This window comes from Schistocerca nitens, chromosome 2 (genome assembly GCF_023898315.1).
Source record: "Schistocerca nitens isolate TAMUIC-IGC-003100 chromosome 2, iqSchNite1.1, whole genome shotgun sequence".
In the NCBI taxonomy this organism is placed as follows: Eukaryota; Metazoa; Arthropoda; class Insecta; order Orthoptera; family Acrididae; genus Schistocerca; species Schistocerca nitens.
In genome coordinates, this window is record NC_064615.1 from 471,028,860 (window position 1) to 471,045,666 (window position 16,807).

The 16,807-nt window shown below is 40.8% G+C and overlaps 1 protein-coding gene across 1 annotated transcript in view; it reads right to left on the reverse strand.

Moving 5' to 3' along the window:
• LOC126236387 (probable aconitate hydratase, mitochondrial) overlaps positions 1-16,807 on the reverse strand; it is a 131,961-nt gene that overhangs the window by 67,586 nt on the left and 47,568 nt on the right. The window contains exon 5 of the mRNA XM_049945673.1: positions 12,806-12,964. Coding sequence (XP_049801630.1) covers positions 12,806-12,964 — 159 coding nt within the window. The remainder of the gene's footprint in view (positions 1-12,805; positions 12,965-16,807) is intronic.

The window sequence follows — 16,807 nt, forward strand, 5'->3', positions numbered from 1 at the left end:
ATTTATTCTATCCATGAGTGATCTCAGCTCCAGAAACATATGAAAATCACTAGGTGCTAAGAAATCTGCGCTGTAAAGGGGGGAGGAGAGGTCAGAATGTCATGTCCAAATTGGGCCAGGAGATTGATTGTTGCACGCCAATCTTCAAGCATTTCTGTCTTCATTTTTGCAATTATTTTGGCCAAAATCAGAGGGCAACCAGAAGTCTGTTGGTCATGGACGTTTTTAGGCTGTATGTCGATCCTTAAACTCTCTGACCCACTTTCACGTTTTTTATGTCCATACACTGTACATAGACTTTATATAATAGATGATGAATGGCAATGGGGGTAGTGCCCAGATCACTGGATCTAACTTACACATGGTGAGAGAATCCAAGGGGAACCCATTGCGAACAGCTGCCCGTCAAAACTGAGCATCTCAGTGGGCTCAGATTGGTGAGGGCTTGAAGGGGGAAGGGTTGGGGCACTAGCCAGGCTACATTCCAGTGTTATCGGATTGCATGTAAAAGTGTTTCTCACAGCTTCAGCATCTCTGAGACCTTATTTTGTGGACACACCTCATCACCTCATATCCTGGACGGAGGAGAAACTGCAGTCACGCCGCAGTAATGCATGTTTGATAATATTAATTAATATTAATAACAATTTCTTACTTTTTCAGATGATGCAGTTACCTATAATGAGGACTTGGAAAAAAAAACCCTCTGCAAAAATATTCAGTCATATCTTGAACAGTTTTGAGAGGTAAGAGCTTTAAATGCCAGAAATGTAACGTTGTAAAAACATAGTTACCTAAGAGTAAAATATCAATGAGTCACAATCAAAATCTGTAAAATCATACCAATACTAGCAGTTGAAAATGGAGGCTCATGTTCCAGCTCCCAACATGTGTTAAGTGCAGTCACTAAAAGTTTTTGAATGCACAGAACACAGCACCACTCTAAATTCATGGTCAGCTGTTCCTGGTCTATAAGGATAACATCATGAGAAACACAACAATAGGCCATCAATCATTACAGGCGACCTTATGTGGGGACACATTGTGGAGAACTGTCACATTACAATAATGGGACTTGACAATCTAAACCCACAGATGTGCTGGGTCTTGTATGAAACTGTCAAGGAGTACCTGCTGTACTGGAAATTACATGCCATGTGGGGGTCATAGCTAAAGGCTCCAGAACACAAAATAATGAGCATGGGGGCAGCTCTGACTTTTCTGCAGTGGTACCACGATGACAGTGATGAACTTCTGGATCATTTCATCACAGGCATTGAGACATGGGTTTCACACATTACCCCAGGAACCAAGCAGTAGTCAATGCATTGGCATCACAGTGGCTTTCCATTCAAGATGAAGCATGAGAAGTGCTGTGTTCAGTGTTCTGGGACAGACAGACGGGGACTTCTAATCATATTCCTGACCAGAAGAGAGAATTACTGCAAAACAATACAGATATGATGGACCATTCAGAACAAACAGCTTGCGATGTTCAGTGCCAATGTTGACTTGCTGCATGATAATGTTGAGCACAGCACAACTCAATAGACAAGAGAGCTATTGCAAATGTTTGGCTGGGAGGTGTTTGATAATCCACCTTACAGTGCAAAGCTAGCTTCCAGTAAGTTCCATCTGATGTGGAACCTCAAGAAACTTCTGTGCGGTGGGAGTCAACATTTTCACACTGATGGAGAGGCAGAGATGTTGTCACACAGTGATTCCAATCCCAGGTGGCAAAGATGACACAGGGATACAAAAGTTCATCCCATATTACGACAAATTTCTGAATTCCAGAGGTGAATATATTGAAAAATAGCTCAACATTTCCTGTATCTGTTCTAGTAAATATTTCAATTAAATTATGTTTTGTCTCTATTCATGACCCCCAGGGAAACTTACTATATGAATATGTCTTAGATAGAAGAGGGAATATGGAACATATGCAAAGAAAGGCAATAGGGATGACCACAGGTTACTTTGAGCCACAGGATAGTCACATAAATGCTGAAAAATCTCAACTAGCAGATGTTTGAAGTCATGCTGACTATCCTGCAAAAGCCTACAGTCTGTTTTAATTACTTGACAGCTGACACTTCACAGGCTGGACCTGGTTTCCTCCAATCGGAGAGCTCAACATCGCACCTGAACCATTCGCAATTGCCAAACTGCCCCAACAAATGCTCAGGTGACTCCCACTGTGACTATTACTGTGGCGCGCACAGCCACACAAACGCAACGGTCGGCTACGGCGACAGAGTTAAGCGGCGAATGCAACTTAGTGCCGGCGCTAGACGCGTTCCCATCAAACATTCAATCAGCCGTGAACTACGCCCAGGCACGAGCCTTTTTCCGGCGCGGGTCGTCACACTACGATATCACCATCCACCATTCAGGGATCGCCAACAGCCGCAAATCATCACTCCGTAATCAGCGGAGGAAGACTGTAGCCGCCATGTTAAATAGCCGGAAGAAAGGGAAACAGGAGTCTTTCAACCCGCCACGGACTGCCGCACGGAAGATACTTCGATGCAGCCGGAACGTCTTCGCTGCGCCGCCCATCGACCCCAGACTCTGCGCCCATCTACTGCCTCGGCATCCGCCGGAATGCGTAGAGAGAAAACCCGACAAAGGAACGTAAATTCAGTTCAGTTGCTAATATTTCAATTGAATAAGGTGGCATATTCTTTGGCTTGTTATAAAATTTTGGTAGGAGAAGGAGCCTTTTTTCTCCGAAGAAAGTTTATCCTTTTGTAAAATTAAGCACTGGCCTTGCTCAACCCAATAAAAATTTTTGTTCGCACATGGGTGTTAATCTGTGGATATAACAACTAGTTTTGTGTGTCAAATGTGTGTATTCCATTACCATCATTGTGCATGTGCTTTTTGTGTGGTTTACCATGTCTGATGAAATCCAAAAGAAAAGGGGCAGACCCAGCATCAAGGATACAAACACATTACAAAAGAAAGTCTGAGAAGGAGCTGCATTTAAAGGACAATCACAACACCTCATGTGTACATCTACATCTACATCTACATCCATACTCCGCAAGCCACCTGACGGTGTGTGGCGGAGGGTACCTTGAGTACCTCTATCGGTTCTCCCTTCTATTCCAGTCTGGTATTGTTCGTGGAAAGGATTGTCGGTATGCCTCTGTGTGGGCTCTAATCTCTCGGATTTTATCCTCATGGTCTCTTCGCGAGATATACGTAGGAGGGAGCAATATACTGCTTGACTATTCGGTGAAGGTATGTTCTCGAAACTTTAACAAAAGCCCGTACCGAGCTACTGAGCGTCTCTCCTGCAGAGTCTTCCACTGGAGTTTATCTATCATCTCCGTAACGCTTTTGCGATTACTAAATGATCCTGTAACGAAGTGCGCTGCTCTCCGTTGAATCTTCTCTATATCTTCTATCAACCCTATCTGGTACGGATCCCACACTGCTGAGCAGTATTCAAGCAGTGGGCGAATAAGCGTACTGTAACCTACTTCCTTTGTTTTCGGATTGCAATTCCTTAGGATTCTTCCAATGAATCTCAGTCTGGCATCTGCTTTACTGATGATCAACATTATATGATCATTCCATTTTAAACCACTCCTAATGCGTCCCAGATAATTTATGGTATTAACTGCTTCCAGTTGCTGACCTGCTATTTTGTAGCTAAATGATAAAGGATCTATCTTTCTGTGTATTCGCAGCACATTACACTTGTCTACATTGAGATTCAATTGCCATTCCCTGCACCATGCGTCAATTCGCTGCAGATCCTCCTGCATTTCAGTACAATTTTCCATTGTTACAACCTCTCGATACACCACAGCCTCATCTGCAAAAAGCCTCAGTGAACTTCCGATGTCATCCACCAGGTCATTTATGTATATTGTGAATAGCAACGGTCCTATGACACTCCCCTGCGGCACACCTGAAATCACTCTTACTTCGGAAGACTTCTCTCCATTGAGAATGACATGCTGCGTTCTGTTATCTAGGAACTCCTCAATCCAATCACACAATTGGTGTGACAGTCCATATGCTGTTACTTTGTTCATTAAACGACTGTGGGGAACTGTATCGAACGCCTTGCGGAAGTCAAGAAACACGGCCTCTACCTGTGAACCCGTGTCTATGGTCCTCTGAGTCTCGTGGACGAATAGCGTGAGCTGAGTTTCACATGACCGTCTTTTTCGAAACCCATGCTGATTCCTACAGAGTAGATTTCTAGTCTCCAGAAAAGTCATTATACTCTAACACAATAAGTGTTCCAAAATTCTACAACTGATCGACGTTAGAGATATAGGTCTATAGTTCTGCACATCTGTTCGACGTCCCTTCTTGAAAACGGGGATGACCTGTGCCCTTTTCCAATCCTTTGGAACGCTACGCTCTTCTAGAGACCTACGGTACACCGCTGCAAGAAGGGGGGCAAGTTCCTTCGCGTACTCTGTGTAAAATCGAACTGGTATCCCATCAGGTCCAGCGGCCTTTCCTCTTTTGAGCGATTTTTTCTCTATCCCTCTGTCGTCTATTTCGATATCTACCATTTTGTCATCTGTGCTACAATCTAGAGAAGGAACTACAGTGCAGTCTTCCTATGTGAAACAACATTGGAAAAAGACATTTAGTATTTCGGCCTTTAGTCTGTCATCCTCTGTTTCAGTGCCATTTTGGTCACAGAGTGTCTGGACATTTTGTTTTGATCCACCTACCGCTTTGACATAAGACCAAAATTTCTTAGGATTTTCTGCCAAGTCAGTACATAGAACTTTACTTTCGAATTCATTGAACGCCTCTCGCATAGCCCTCCTCACACTACATTTCGCTTCGCGTAATTTTTGTTTGTCTGCAAGGCTTTGGCTATGTTTATGTTTGCTGTGAAGTTCCCTTTGCTTCCGCAGCAGTTTTCTAACTCGGTTGTTGTACCATGGTGGCTCTTTTTCATCTCTTACGATCTTGCTTGGCACATACTCATCTAACACGTAATGTACGATGGTTTTGAACTTTGTCCACTGATCCTCAACACTATCTGTACTCGAGACAAAACTTTTGTGTTGAGCCAACAGGTACTCTGAAATCTGCTTTTTGTCACTTTTTCTAAACAGAAAAATCTTCCTACCTTTTTAATATTTCTATTTACGGCTGAAATCATCGATGCCGTAACCGCTTTATGATCGCTGATTCCCTGTTCTGCGTTAACCGTTTCAAATAGTTCGGGCCTGTTTGTCACCAGAAGGTCTAATATGTTATCGCCACGAGTCGGTTCTCTGTTTAACTGCTCAAGGTAGTTTTCAGATAAAGCACTTAAAAAAATTTCACTGGATTCTTTGTCCCTGCCACCCGTTATGAACGTTTGAGTCTCCCAATCTATATCTGGCAAATTAAAATCCCCACCCGGAACTATAACATGGTGGGGAAATCTACTCAAAATATTTTCCGAATTATCCTTCAGGTGCTCAGCCACAACAGCTGCTGAGCCAGGGGGCCTATAGAGACATCCAATTACCATGTCTGCGCCTGCTTTAACCGTGACCTTCACCCAAATCATTTCACATTTCGGATCTCCGTCAATTTCCTTCGATACTATTGCACTTCTTATCGCTATAAATACGCCTCCCCCTTCACTGTCCAGCCTGTCTCTGTGGTATACATTCCAATCTGCGTTTAGGATTTCATTAATGTTTACGTCTGGTTTCAGTCAACTTTCTGTCCCTAGTACTATATGGGCGTTGTGACCGTTTATTAACGAGAGCAGTTCTGGGCCCTTTCTATAGACGCTCCTGCAGTTTATTATTAGCACATTAATATTGTTATTCCTTGTTGCATTTTGACTACTCCTACCTTTCTGCGTCTCAGGAGGCGTCTTGTCGGGCCTAGGGAGGGAATTCTCTAACCTAAAAAATCCCCATGTGCACTCCACACGTACTCCACTACCCTTGTAGCCGCTTCCGGCGTGTAGTGCACGCCTGACCTATTCAGGGGGACCCTACATTTCTCCACCCGATAGCGGAGGTCGAGAAATTTGCACCCCAGATCTCCGCAGAATCATCTGAGCCTCTGGTTTAAGCCTTTCACTCGGCTCCAAACCAGAGGACCGCGATCGGTTCTGGGAACGATACTACAAATAGTTAGCTCTGATTCCACGCCACGAGCGAGGCTTTCCGCCTTCACCAATTCCGCCAACCGCCTGTACGAACTGAGGATGACCTCTGAACCCAGACGGCAGGAGTCATTGGTGCCGACATGAGCAACAATTTGCAGTCGGGTGCACCCAGTGCTCTATCGCTGCCGGTAGGGCCGCCTCCACATCTCGGATGAGACCCCCCGGCAAGCAGACAGAGTGAACACTGGCCTTCTTCCCCGACCTTCCCGCTATTTCCCTAAGGGGCTCCATCACCCGCCTAATGTTGGAGCTCCCAATAACTAATAAACCCCTCCCCCCGTGTGCCTGCTCGGACCTTGCTGAAGGAGCAGCCGCATGTCCACTCACAGGCAGAGCGGGCGATGCCACACAGCCAGCCTCCACATTGACCCTCCGCCTCGTGTGCCGCAAACGCCGCTGAACCCGCCACTCCCCTTGGGGAAAGGGTGGCCCAACCGCGCCCGGTACCCGCGAAGATGTCTCGACAGCAGGGACAGTGGGTGAAGCATGTAACACCTGGGGTGTAATGTGCAGGAATACTTTGAGAGGGAGGTGGAAAACGGGGGACCACTCTTAGTGGTTTCCAAAGATGACACGCAAACATCAGCTGTGATTAAGGTTAGTGAACCGACCACACTTCATATTACTAAAGAGAAATACGAGAATGAAAGAAATGAAGCAGGACCCTCTTGTCTTCATATGATGGGGAAGAAAAGAAGAATGCAGAAATGCAAAACAAATCTGGATGCTTTCGGCAAAGATACGATCCGGTTGGCCTACATTAAATTACTTTCCTGCAACACTGGGAGATGCTGAACTTTTTGAAGGCAGCAGATCATTGTTGTGACTAGTTCTGCAGTCTTTGTTTTAAATATAAAATTATTTCAGGCTGTAAATTACTGATGGAATAAGAAGACAAAGCCACATAGCGATGCAGATTTTTGCATGAAATTTAATATATTAATTTCAAGGGCATTGTTTGGATTGATGAAACTTGGGCAAATGCAGGTCATACTGTTACAAAAGGTTGGAGTGGCAAGCAAGAAAAAGGTAAGACACTTCCCAGTGGAAAAGGTGATAGGGTATCCTTTTGCATGCTGGTATCTACCACAGCTTTATTTCCAGCTGTCAACTGCTTTTCAGATCCAAGAAAATATTAGAGTACCATGAGGAAATCAATCATGAAACATTTTTAAATTAGATCAAAAATATGTTGTCACCAAGTTTAGAAAATCGGTCAGTAACTATTACTGACGGTGCCCCATACCATTCAGTTTTAAAGGATAAGACTCGAACCCTGTTCTTTCGAAGAAAGACACTATTTAATAGTTATGACAACACAGAGGTATTCCAGACGATTCACTAAAATAAGTACACTACTGGCCATTTTAAAATTGCTACACCACGAAGATATCACGCTACAGACGCGAAATTTAACTGACAGGAAGAAGATGCTGTGATACACACATGATTAGCTTTTCAGAGCATTCACACAAGGTTGGTGCCAGTGGCAACACCTACAACGTGCTGACATGAGGAACGTTTCCAACCGATTTCTCATACACAAACAGCAGTTGACCGGCGTTGCCTGGTGAAACATTGTTGTGATGCCCCGTGTAAGGAGGAGAAATGCGTACCATCACGTTTCCAACTTTGATAAAGGTCTGATTGTAGCCTATCGTGATTGCGGTTTATCGTATCGCAACATTGCTGCTCGTGTTGGTCGAGATCCAATGACTGTTAGCAGAATATGGAATCGGTGGGTTCAGGAGGGTAATACGGAACACTGTGCTGGATCCCAACGGCCTCGTATTACTAGCAGTTGAGATGACAGATATTTCATCCGCATGGCTGTAACAGATCGTGCAGCCACGTCTCGAGCCCTGAGTCAACAGATGGGGACGTTTGCAAGACAACAACCATCTGCACGAACAGTTCAACGACATTTGCAGCAGCATGGACTATCAGCTCGAAGATCATGGCTGTGGTTACCCTTGATGCTGCATCACAGACAGGAGCGCCTGCGATGGTGTACTCAACAACGAAGCTGGATGCACGAACGGCAAAACGTCATTTTTTCGGATGAATCGAGGTTCTGTTTACAGTATCATGATGATCGCACACTGGAAGCGTGTATTCATCATCGCCATACTGGCGTACCACCCAGCGTGATGGTATGGGGTGCCATTGATTACACGTCTGTCACCTCTTGTTCCCATTGACATCACTTTGAATAGTGGACGTTACATTTCAGATGTGTTATGACCAGTGGCTCTACCCTTCATTCCATCACTGCAAAACCCTACATTTCAGCAGGATAATGCACGACCGCATGTTGCAGGTCCTGTACGCGCCTTTCTGGATACAGAAAATGTGCGACTGCTGCCTTGGTCAGCACATTCTCCAATTCTCTCACCAACTGAAAACGTCCGGTCAATGGTGGCCAAGCAACTGGCTCGTCACAATACGTCAGTCACTACTCTTGATGAACTGTGGTATTGTGTTGAAGCTGCATGGGCAGCTGTACCTGTACATGCCATCCAAGCTCTGTTTGACTCAATGCCCAGGTGTATCAAGGCCGTTATTACGGCCAGAGGTGGTTGTTCTGGGTACTGATTTCTCCGGATCTATGCACCCAAATTGCGTGAAAATGTAATCACATGTCAGTTCTAGTATAACATATTTGGCCAATGAATACTCATTTGTCATCTGCATTTCTTCTTGGTGTAGCAATTTTAATGGCCAGTAGTGTACAATTATTAGAATTCACGTCATTTCACTAACCATCTTAGAGTTGACTATAAAGACCTTTTGGAAGTTATGGTATGCAATATTGACAGTTACACTTGTATGATCAAAGTAAAATGTGAAGATTGTCCAGGCGAACAAGCCCTACTTGACATGTTTGAAGAATGCAAGGAAGACAGTTTGATGCCTGAAAATACAAAATACAGACAATGGGTGACACAAGACAGAACTGAAATATTGACCGTCATAAAATCACGAGAAGAGGTTTTTGAAGTGTTGGTGGCGAACCTTGAAAATCTGAATATGCATCATTTTATTGCAAAAGCTAAAAGTAACTTTTTGAAAGACAAAAAGCAAACCTTGGCAGTTGATGAATGCTTAGTTCTTGCTGACTTTTCGGAAAATTATTCCTTTGTCATTCAAGATGAAGTACAAGGGCACTACTGGGTAAACAAACAAGCCACAGTTTATCCATTTGTATTATAATATAAAGCTGAAGATAAACTAACGAGCCACAGCTTTTGTGTCATTAGTGACTACCTTGAACACAACACAACAGCAGTGCACATTTTTCAAATAAAATTAACAGACTACATTAAACAGCATCACCCTTCCATAAAAAAGACTGATTTACTTTTCGGATGGGGCAGCAAGTCAATATAAAAAAAATTATTGATGTCTCCTTTCATAAAGAAGATTTTGGGTTTGATGTAGAATGGCACTTTTCCACTTCATGCCATGGGAAGAATGCTTGTGATGGTGTCGGGGGTATAACAAAGTGAGCTGTCACAAAAGCAAGTCTGCAGCGGACCGATGACAATCATATCATAACACCCCAAGAAATGTTTGAATTCTGTAAAAAACATATCAAAGGAATTATCTAAGTTTTTGTACAATGTGAGGATATAGTAAAGTCTATGACAGTGTCTTTAAGGAAAGGTACAACACTTGTCAGAAGATTAAAGGCACTCAATCTTTTCATTGTTTTGCACCCCATTCACACATCTTACTGAAGTATAAGATCACATCAACTTCGCCTGATAGTGAACTTCATCAGTGTGGAATACTTGTACAACTGGTTCTTCAAAATAAAGACATACCGTAGTGACTTGTGTTTACGATGAACAGTAGTGGATTGGAGAAGTTGATAATATTGACTGTCAAAACTAAGATGTACATGTTTGTATTTTGTCACCCTCCAGGACCAAAGACATCTTTTAAAAAAATTGAGAAGCATCAACTTTGGATGCCACTTAAAAATGTACTAAGGAAGCTGTCTCCCATGAAATTTACAATCCTGTCTGGGCGAACTTATAATCTAACACCCAAACTGAGTGAACAAATTTCTCAAATATTCAATGAACGACGTACTGAAAACAAATAAGAAAATATAATGTAATTAGTAGTCATATTTTCAATAAAAAAGTAAGTAATCATAGATATGATTATTTTATATACTGTAACTGATATATTTTGTTCCATAAGCCTAAAGGGAGATGTACTTGAGGACAATATTATAGAAATGGAAGAGGATGTAGATGAAGACGAAATGGGAGATAAGATACTGCGTGAAGAGTTTGACAGAGCACTAAAAGACCTGAGTCGAAACAAGGCCCCGGGAGTAGACAACATTCCACTAGAACTACTGATGGCCTCGGGAGAGCCAGTCATGACAAAACTCTACCATCTGGTGAGCACGATGTATGAGACAGGCGAAATACCCTCAGACTTCAAGAAGAATATAATAATTCCAATCCCAAAGAAAGCAGGTGTTGACAGATGTGAAAATTACCGAACTATCAGTTTAATAAGTCACAGCTGCAAAATACTAACGCGAATTCTTTACAGACGAATGGAAAAACTGGTAGAAGCTGACCTCGGGGAAGATCAGTTTGGATTCCGTAGGAATGTTGGAACACGTGAGGCAATACTGACCTTACGACTTATCTTGGAAGAAAGATTAAGAAAAGGCAAACCTACATTTCTAGCATTTGTAGACTTAGAGAAAGCTTTTGACAATGTTGACTGGAATACTCTCTTTCAAATTCTGAAGGTGGCAGGGGTAAAATACAGGGAGCGAAAGGCTATTTACAGTTTGTACAGAAAGCAGATGGCAGTTATAAGAGTCGAGGGGGCATGAAAGGGAAGCAGTGGTTGGGAAAGGAGTGAGACAGGGTTGTAGCCTCTCCCCGATGTTATTCAATCTGTATATTGAGCAAGCAGTAAAGGAAACAAAAGAAAAATTCGGAGTAGGTATTAAAATTCATGGAGAAGAAGTAAAAACTTTGAGGTTCGCCGATGACATTGTAATTCTGTCAGAGACAGCAAAGGACTTGGAAGAGCAGTTGAACGGAATGGACAGTGTCTTGAAAGGAGGATATAAGATGAACATCAACAAAAGCAAAACGAGGATAATGGAATGTAGTCAAATTAAGTCGGGTGATGGTGAGGGAATTAGATTAGGAAATGAGACACTTAAAGTAGTAAAGGAGTTTTGCTATTTAGGGAGTAAAATAACCGATGATGGTCGAAGTAGAGAAGATATAAAATGTAGACTGGCAATGGCAAGGAAAGCGTTTCTCAAGAAGAGAAATTTGTTAACATCGAGTATAGATTTAGGTGTGAGGAAGTCGTTTCTGAAAGTATTTGTATGGAGTGTAGCCATGTATGGAAGTGAGACATGGACGATAACTAGTTTGGACAAGAAGAGAATAGAAGCTTTCGAAATGTGGTGCTACAGAAGAATGCTGAAGATAAGGTGGGTAGATCACGTAACTAATGAGGAGGTATTGAATAGGATTGGAGAGAAGAGAAGTTTGTGGCACAACTTGACTAGAAGAAGGGATCGGTTGGTAGGACATGTTTTGAGGCATCAAGGGATCACAAATTTAGCATTGGAGGGCAGCGTGGAGGGTAAAAATCGTAGAGGGAGACCAAGAGATCAATACACTAAGCAGATTCAGAAGGATGTAGGTTGCAGTAGGTACTGGGAGATGAAGAGGCTTGCACAGGATAGAGTAGCATGGAGAGCTGCATCAAACCAGTCTCAGGACTGAAGACCACAACAACAACAAGCCTAAATATCGCAGATGTTAAGAGATGTATTTTGACTTGTGTTTGTAATTTTTTTCCATAACTTCCAATTGAATCTCAAAGTTGAAATTTATACTGAAGTTTGATATCATAAAGGTCTAGTAACTGTGAAATTTTCAGATGTTTATCTGGTCCCCAACAAAGATATTGCAGGCCACAAAATGAAGAAATAAAAAAATCCATTTTTTAAAATAGAGTAATGTTTTATGTGTAAGCTGCTCACCATTGATACTCTATAAAAAAAGTAACTACTGTATACTACACAGTGTAATAGCAGAAAAACATTAAAGCTAAGAAATTATTGTTTCTTTGGAAAACTACTGTTCAAAAATTGAGTTTTTTTAATTTGTGGCTGATAACTTTGAACTATTAAAATATAAAAGAATACATTCAGCTAAGGAATAATGATGTCAATATGAAGCCCAGAGTGTGTTGAACTAAATGCATTTTATCTGAAAGGCTTAGGACAATCCACTACTGAATAATTGTAAAAAATGTAGATGCTTGCAAATAGGAAAAAATGCATGCGACCTGGAACAAATTGGCCGCCATTTCAAAATAATAAACAATTTTTTTTTAAAAAATATTTTTGTGAGTACTAAACATTGGGGAATTCACCGAACAAATATAAAATTTTTCTGAGATGGTCAAGCAACCAGTGCTGGACCACTTGGTACGTATTGGCTCTATAGCAAGTAGCAATCTATCCTTTCCATAGCTTTGTGCCTAAAGAGAAAGCTTTTTTTAAGAAAGCCACCTTCTTACTACATCATATTCATCATATGCACAGATAACAAGAAAGGAACATATATTTCTGAAACTTACCTTTGGACATTTGAGTTCCCATGGAATATTTGCCATAACATCAACAGCATCAGCTCCACCAACTCCAATACACAGACAACCAAGTCCTCCTCCATTTGGTGTGTGAGAATCAGTGCCAATCATTAGCAGTCCTGGGAATGCATAATTCTCAAGAATAATCTGCAACAAAATGTAATTAAATGTCACAAGAGTCTTGAAAATTTCCCAGTAATCCCCACAGTATGTAACAGCATATATATTTGCCATGACCTAGAAGTCTGATACAACTACCAGAAATTAGGCAGACATACTTCTGTTAAAAAAAGCTTAGTGAATGCTCTGTCAGTTGATGTGAAATATATAGTGGCCCCAACAGTAAAAATCATGGAAATTTGCAAACAACTTAACTGTTCAACATTTCCCAATCTGTATTTGAGCAATGTGCCACTTTCCCACCATTTTTAATAAAGTATGGAGGAAGATCATCTCAAAAACAAAATGACAAATTTACTGAATGAACATAAGAATGAATAGTAAAAACTATAAAATCCCTCACTTTTGAGATCTTGAGGCAAAATATACATCAGCTATTTTACACATCTGTAATCTTTCCTGTTTAACAGACAGGGAACTTTGATTTCCAGAATTTTAATCCTGTTTGGTGGGAAATTACTCTGTGGAGGACAAAAATGAAAATATGCTAAAGCTAATGTTATGTTTTGTGCTGCTGTAAGATAATGACAAATTTTTTGGTATATAATATCTAGCAACACGAAAATTTTATTTAGAAGATAATGCGACAAACAATGCAAAATCAGCAGTTTTTAACAAAGTAATACGAAGTACATGATTCTTAGCAACATAAGATGAAGTAGCTGGTTTTAATGAAATGTTGCAGAAAATGGCATTTTTCCCTGTTGCCACATAAAAAACATCATACACCTGGGGATGTCAGTGCCAATTGTAGCACATAACCTCGTTTAATGCAATAGTTCATTTCTTACACTAAGAAATGAGACCAGAGGTATTTCGTATCCACTCATTGCCAACCTTAGGGATTAAACAATATCTTGTGCAATAGCATTGTGGTAGCCATGGTTGAATGCTTTGTTTCATTATTGCTAATACAGATTTCTCAAGCAATACCACTAATGAACATGTAAATACATTACACAATTTAAATTTTGATTACACAAAATTTCATTTCAGCATTTGTCATACGGGTAAGAGCATGACGAACTCTTCATCTGTCACACTGTGAGCACAGCTCTTAATGTAAACTGACTTCCAAAAATATTATTTAATGCCACTAGAACAGTTTTGGTATTGTTTTGAAAGACATTGCAAGAGTTTCTGCATTCACAGAAAAAAAAACCCTTACAACTATTTACTGAGTTGCAATTCATCTCGCTACACATTTTTCAGCCATGTAGCTGTTCACCAAAGATGTTCAAGTGTATTGATGTTTCCTCAACAATTCTCATGAAATCTCATTTGAGAAATTCTGTGTCTATTCATTGTACCCTGTGTGCAAAAGTACTTCCCAAGTGAAAATGCCATAGCATGCAATGACTGCTGAAGACAGTGCATGGGTATGAAACCGAATGGTTTTATGCATGCAATAAATCAGCTCCATTTTCTTTATTCACTTTTATTTTTGCAAGTACTGCAACAGCAGAATTTCATGGGAGCATAAAGACACTATTTTGAAACATGTGCAGAGTGAAAAACATAGGGGCAACAAAATGAAACAGCCCAGTTTGCCAGTGAAGTGGCAGTCATCAATTAGTAGCCGCTCTGAAGAGGAAAAGCAACTGGGTATCTGGCCCAAAAGACTGTGGAAACATTTTTGAAGGCCAACATTACACTCAACAAACTGGAAAACGAAGATTTTCAGCAATGGATGAACAAATCATTGATGGTGAGCAGCACTTTGTTAGCAGTAAAAATGTAGTTTGACCTCCACACTTAAAACTTTATATTCAATAAAATTATGTATTTTGCTGTAGTGTAGTACCAAAATAGGTAACTAGTAGAATAATTATTCCACTTTAGGCACAGGCAAAATTTAACATGTAAAAATAATAAGAGAGACTATTGTGCCTCAATACAATAACAAACAATGCTATCGTGGAGCAGCTAGCAGGTAAAAATGTCATTGAGCTGTCTCCACACTGCATTTGCAACATTTTTGGGAACATGTTTCCTGTCACTATTTTGTGGCCAATGTTCACAATATGTTCTAAATGTCTTTCGAAACATGGGAACAGCTATCCATAGCAGTGTCAGCATGAATCAAAGGAAACAATGTTTCTGGACAGCCACAGCATATCACCACTGAACAGCACTAGCATGTGTCTATACTTTGTGTTGTTTTTGTGTGCAACTACACACACAAGGACATCTTTATAAGATGCCAGCTGGGTGGGCATTTTCACAATCTCTGTGTTCTGCCTAGATGCAGCAGAGTACAAACAGGACTCTCACAGATCTTGCATTCCCAGTACAAATGGGGACAATCACGTGTGATCTGTGGTAACACAAAGGACAGAATACACAGAGTGAGTTCTGCACTGGATGCAGACTGGCATCACACTAAGTTGCAAGTTTCCAAGTGTTTCAGTCATATTTTGTCACTGTATCAACCAAAAATTGAGTAGTCACTATTGTGTTCAAAGTTAAGATAGGTAGCCTGTGTTAGCCATTGCCAAATCATGTTAACATTAAAACCATGTGATGTTCTGTTTATTTTTGTCTAAAGAAATTGGATACAATAAATGTTGAATTTGGAACAATTGTCCAGTTGTTAATGCACTTACAAAAATTCAGACAAATGGCTGAATTCTATTTCTTGCAGCTAAGTGTATTTTTTAATACTTTTCTTAGTTGTACATTAACAAACTCAAAGCTAACTCCCAGTGATGTAAACTGGCAACTTTTCTGATTAAAATCATCCCTAGATTTTCGAAGTATATTCTTCGGTACCAATAATAATTACCTTTTTTTATTTTGCAAATTTCTGAATTGTGAATGTCACACTTGGCTGTCCAGCCTTGCAGTTCCTCAGTGAGATCCATGAGCCAAAAGAAACTAGAGACTCCGTGGGCAAAGAGGTGCAAAAATTATGCTTGCTTGTCTATATTAGTATTTTATACTGCACGGTTAATATTCATTCATAGTTATTTCCCGTGGTACACTTTCTTTTAGGCTTAAAAAAAAAAAATTGCAAACTTGTCAGGAATGCATCTGTTTCAGTTAGAAGCTGTCTGTGGCACGTTCTGGAGTTCACTAAAATTTGATGCAGTGTCATCTCATCTCCACATACCAGGTATCATCTCAAGTGATGATAAATCATATGAACTGAAGCTTCCTTGTGGGGTACATTGGTTCCTTGCTTCAGCAAGTCACTTTAATAAATTATGACACACACAGATGTAAATATGACAATTTCTGCCTTCTCATGTAGCAACACAGGTTTTCAGAAGACATGAAAAACTGAAGCCATAATACCAACTGTGTATTCTGCAACCATTCTAGCCCTATACAATCAGTAGTTAAAAATTCGTTCCTTTGAACCTTGGACATACATTCGTGGGTATAGTTTTGTGTTTTCCTGTCTGATGCAGAAACATATGGTAGGGCCAGTCAGCTAGTGGCAAGTTCAGTAGTTTTTTGTGAATATGTTCACACTCATGGTTGCATTCTTCAATACACCTCTGCTTGAAATTCTTGCATGGCAGCCAATATCTGGGTATGAAAAGTTGTAGCTGACATCAACAACAGTAAACAGACCAATGCTAAATGAACATTTTTAATTGTAAAATTTATTTCCACAAGCAACAAGATGCTGTAGGATTACATATTTCCATCAATTGCGCCCATGCAAGGGGGAGAAATGAAGTACCTGCGAGAACAGACATGCCATTTAACACCAATCTTTTTCAGTCCAAAATAAAGCTGATTTCAGGTTTTGGAAAGTTATATAGTGGGAAGAGGTGGTGATAAAAAGCTGCTAGATGTTCT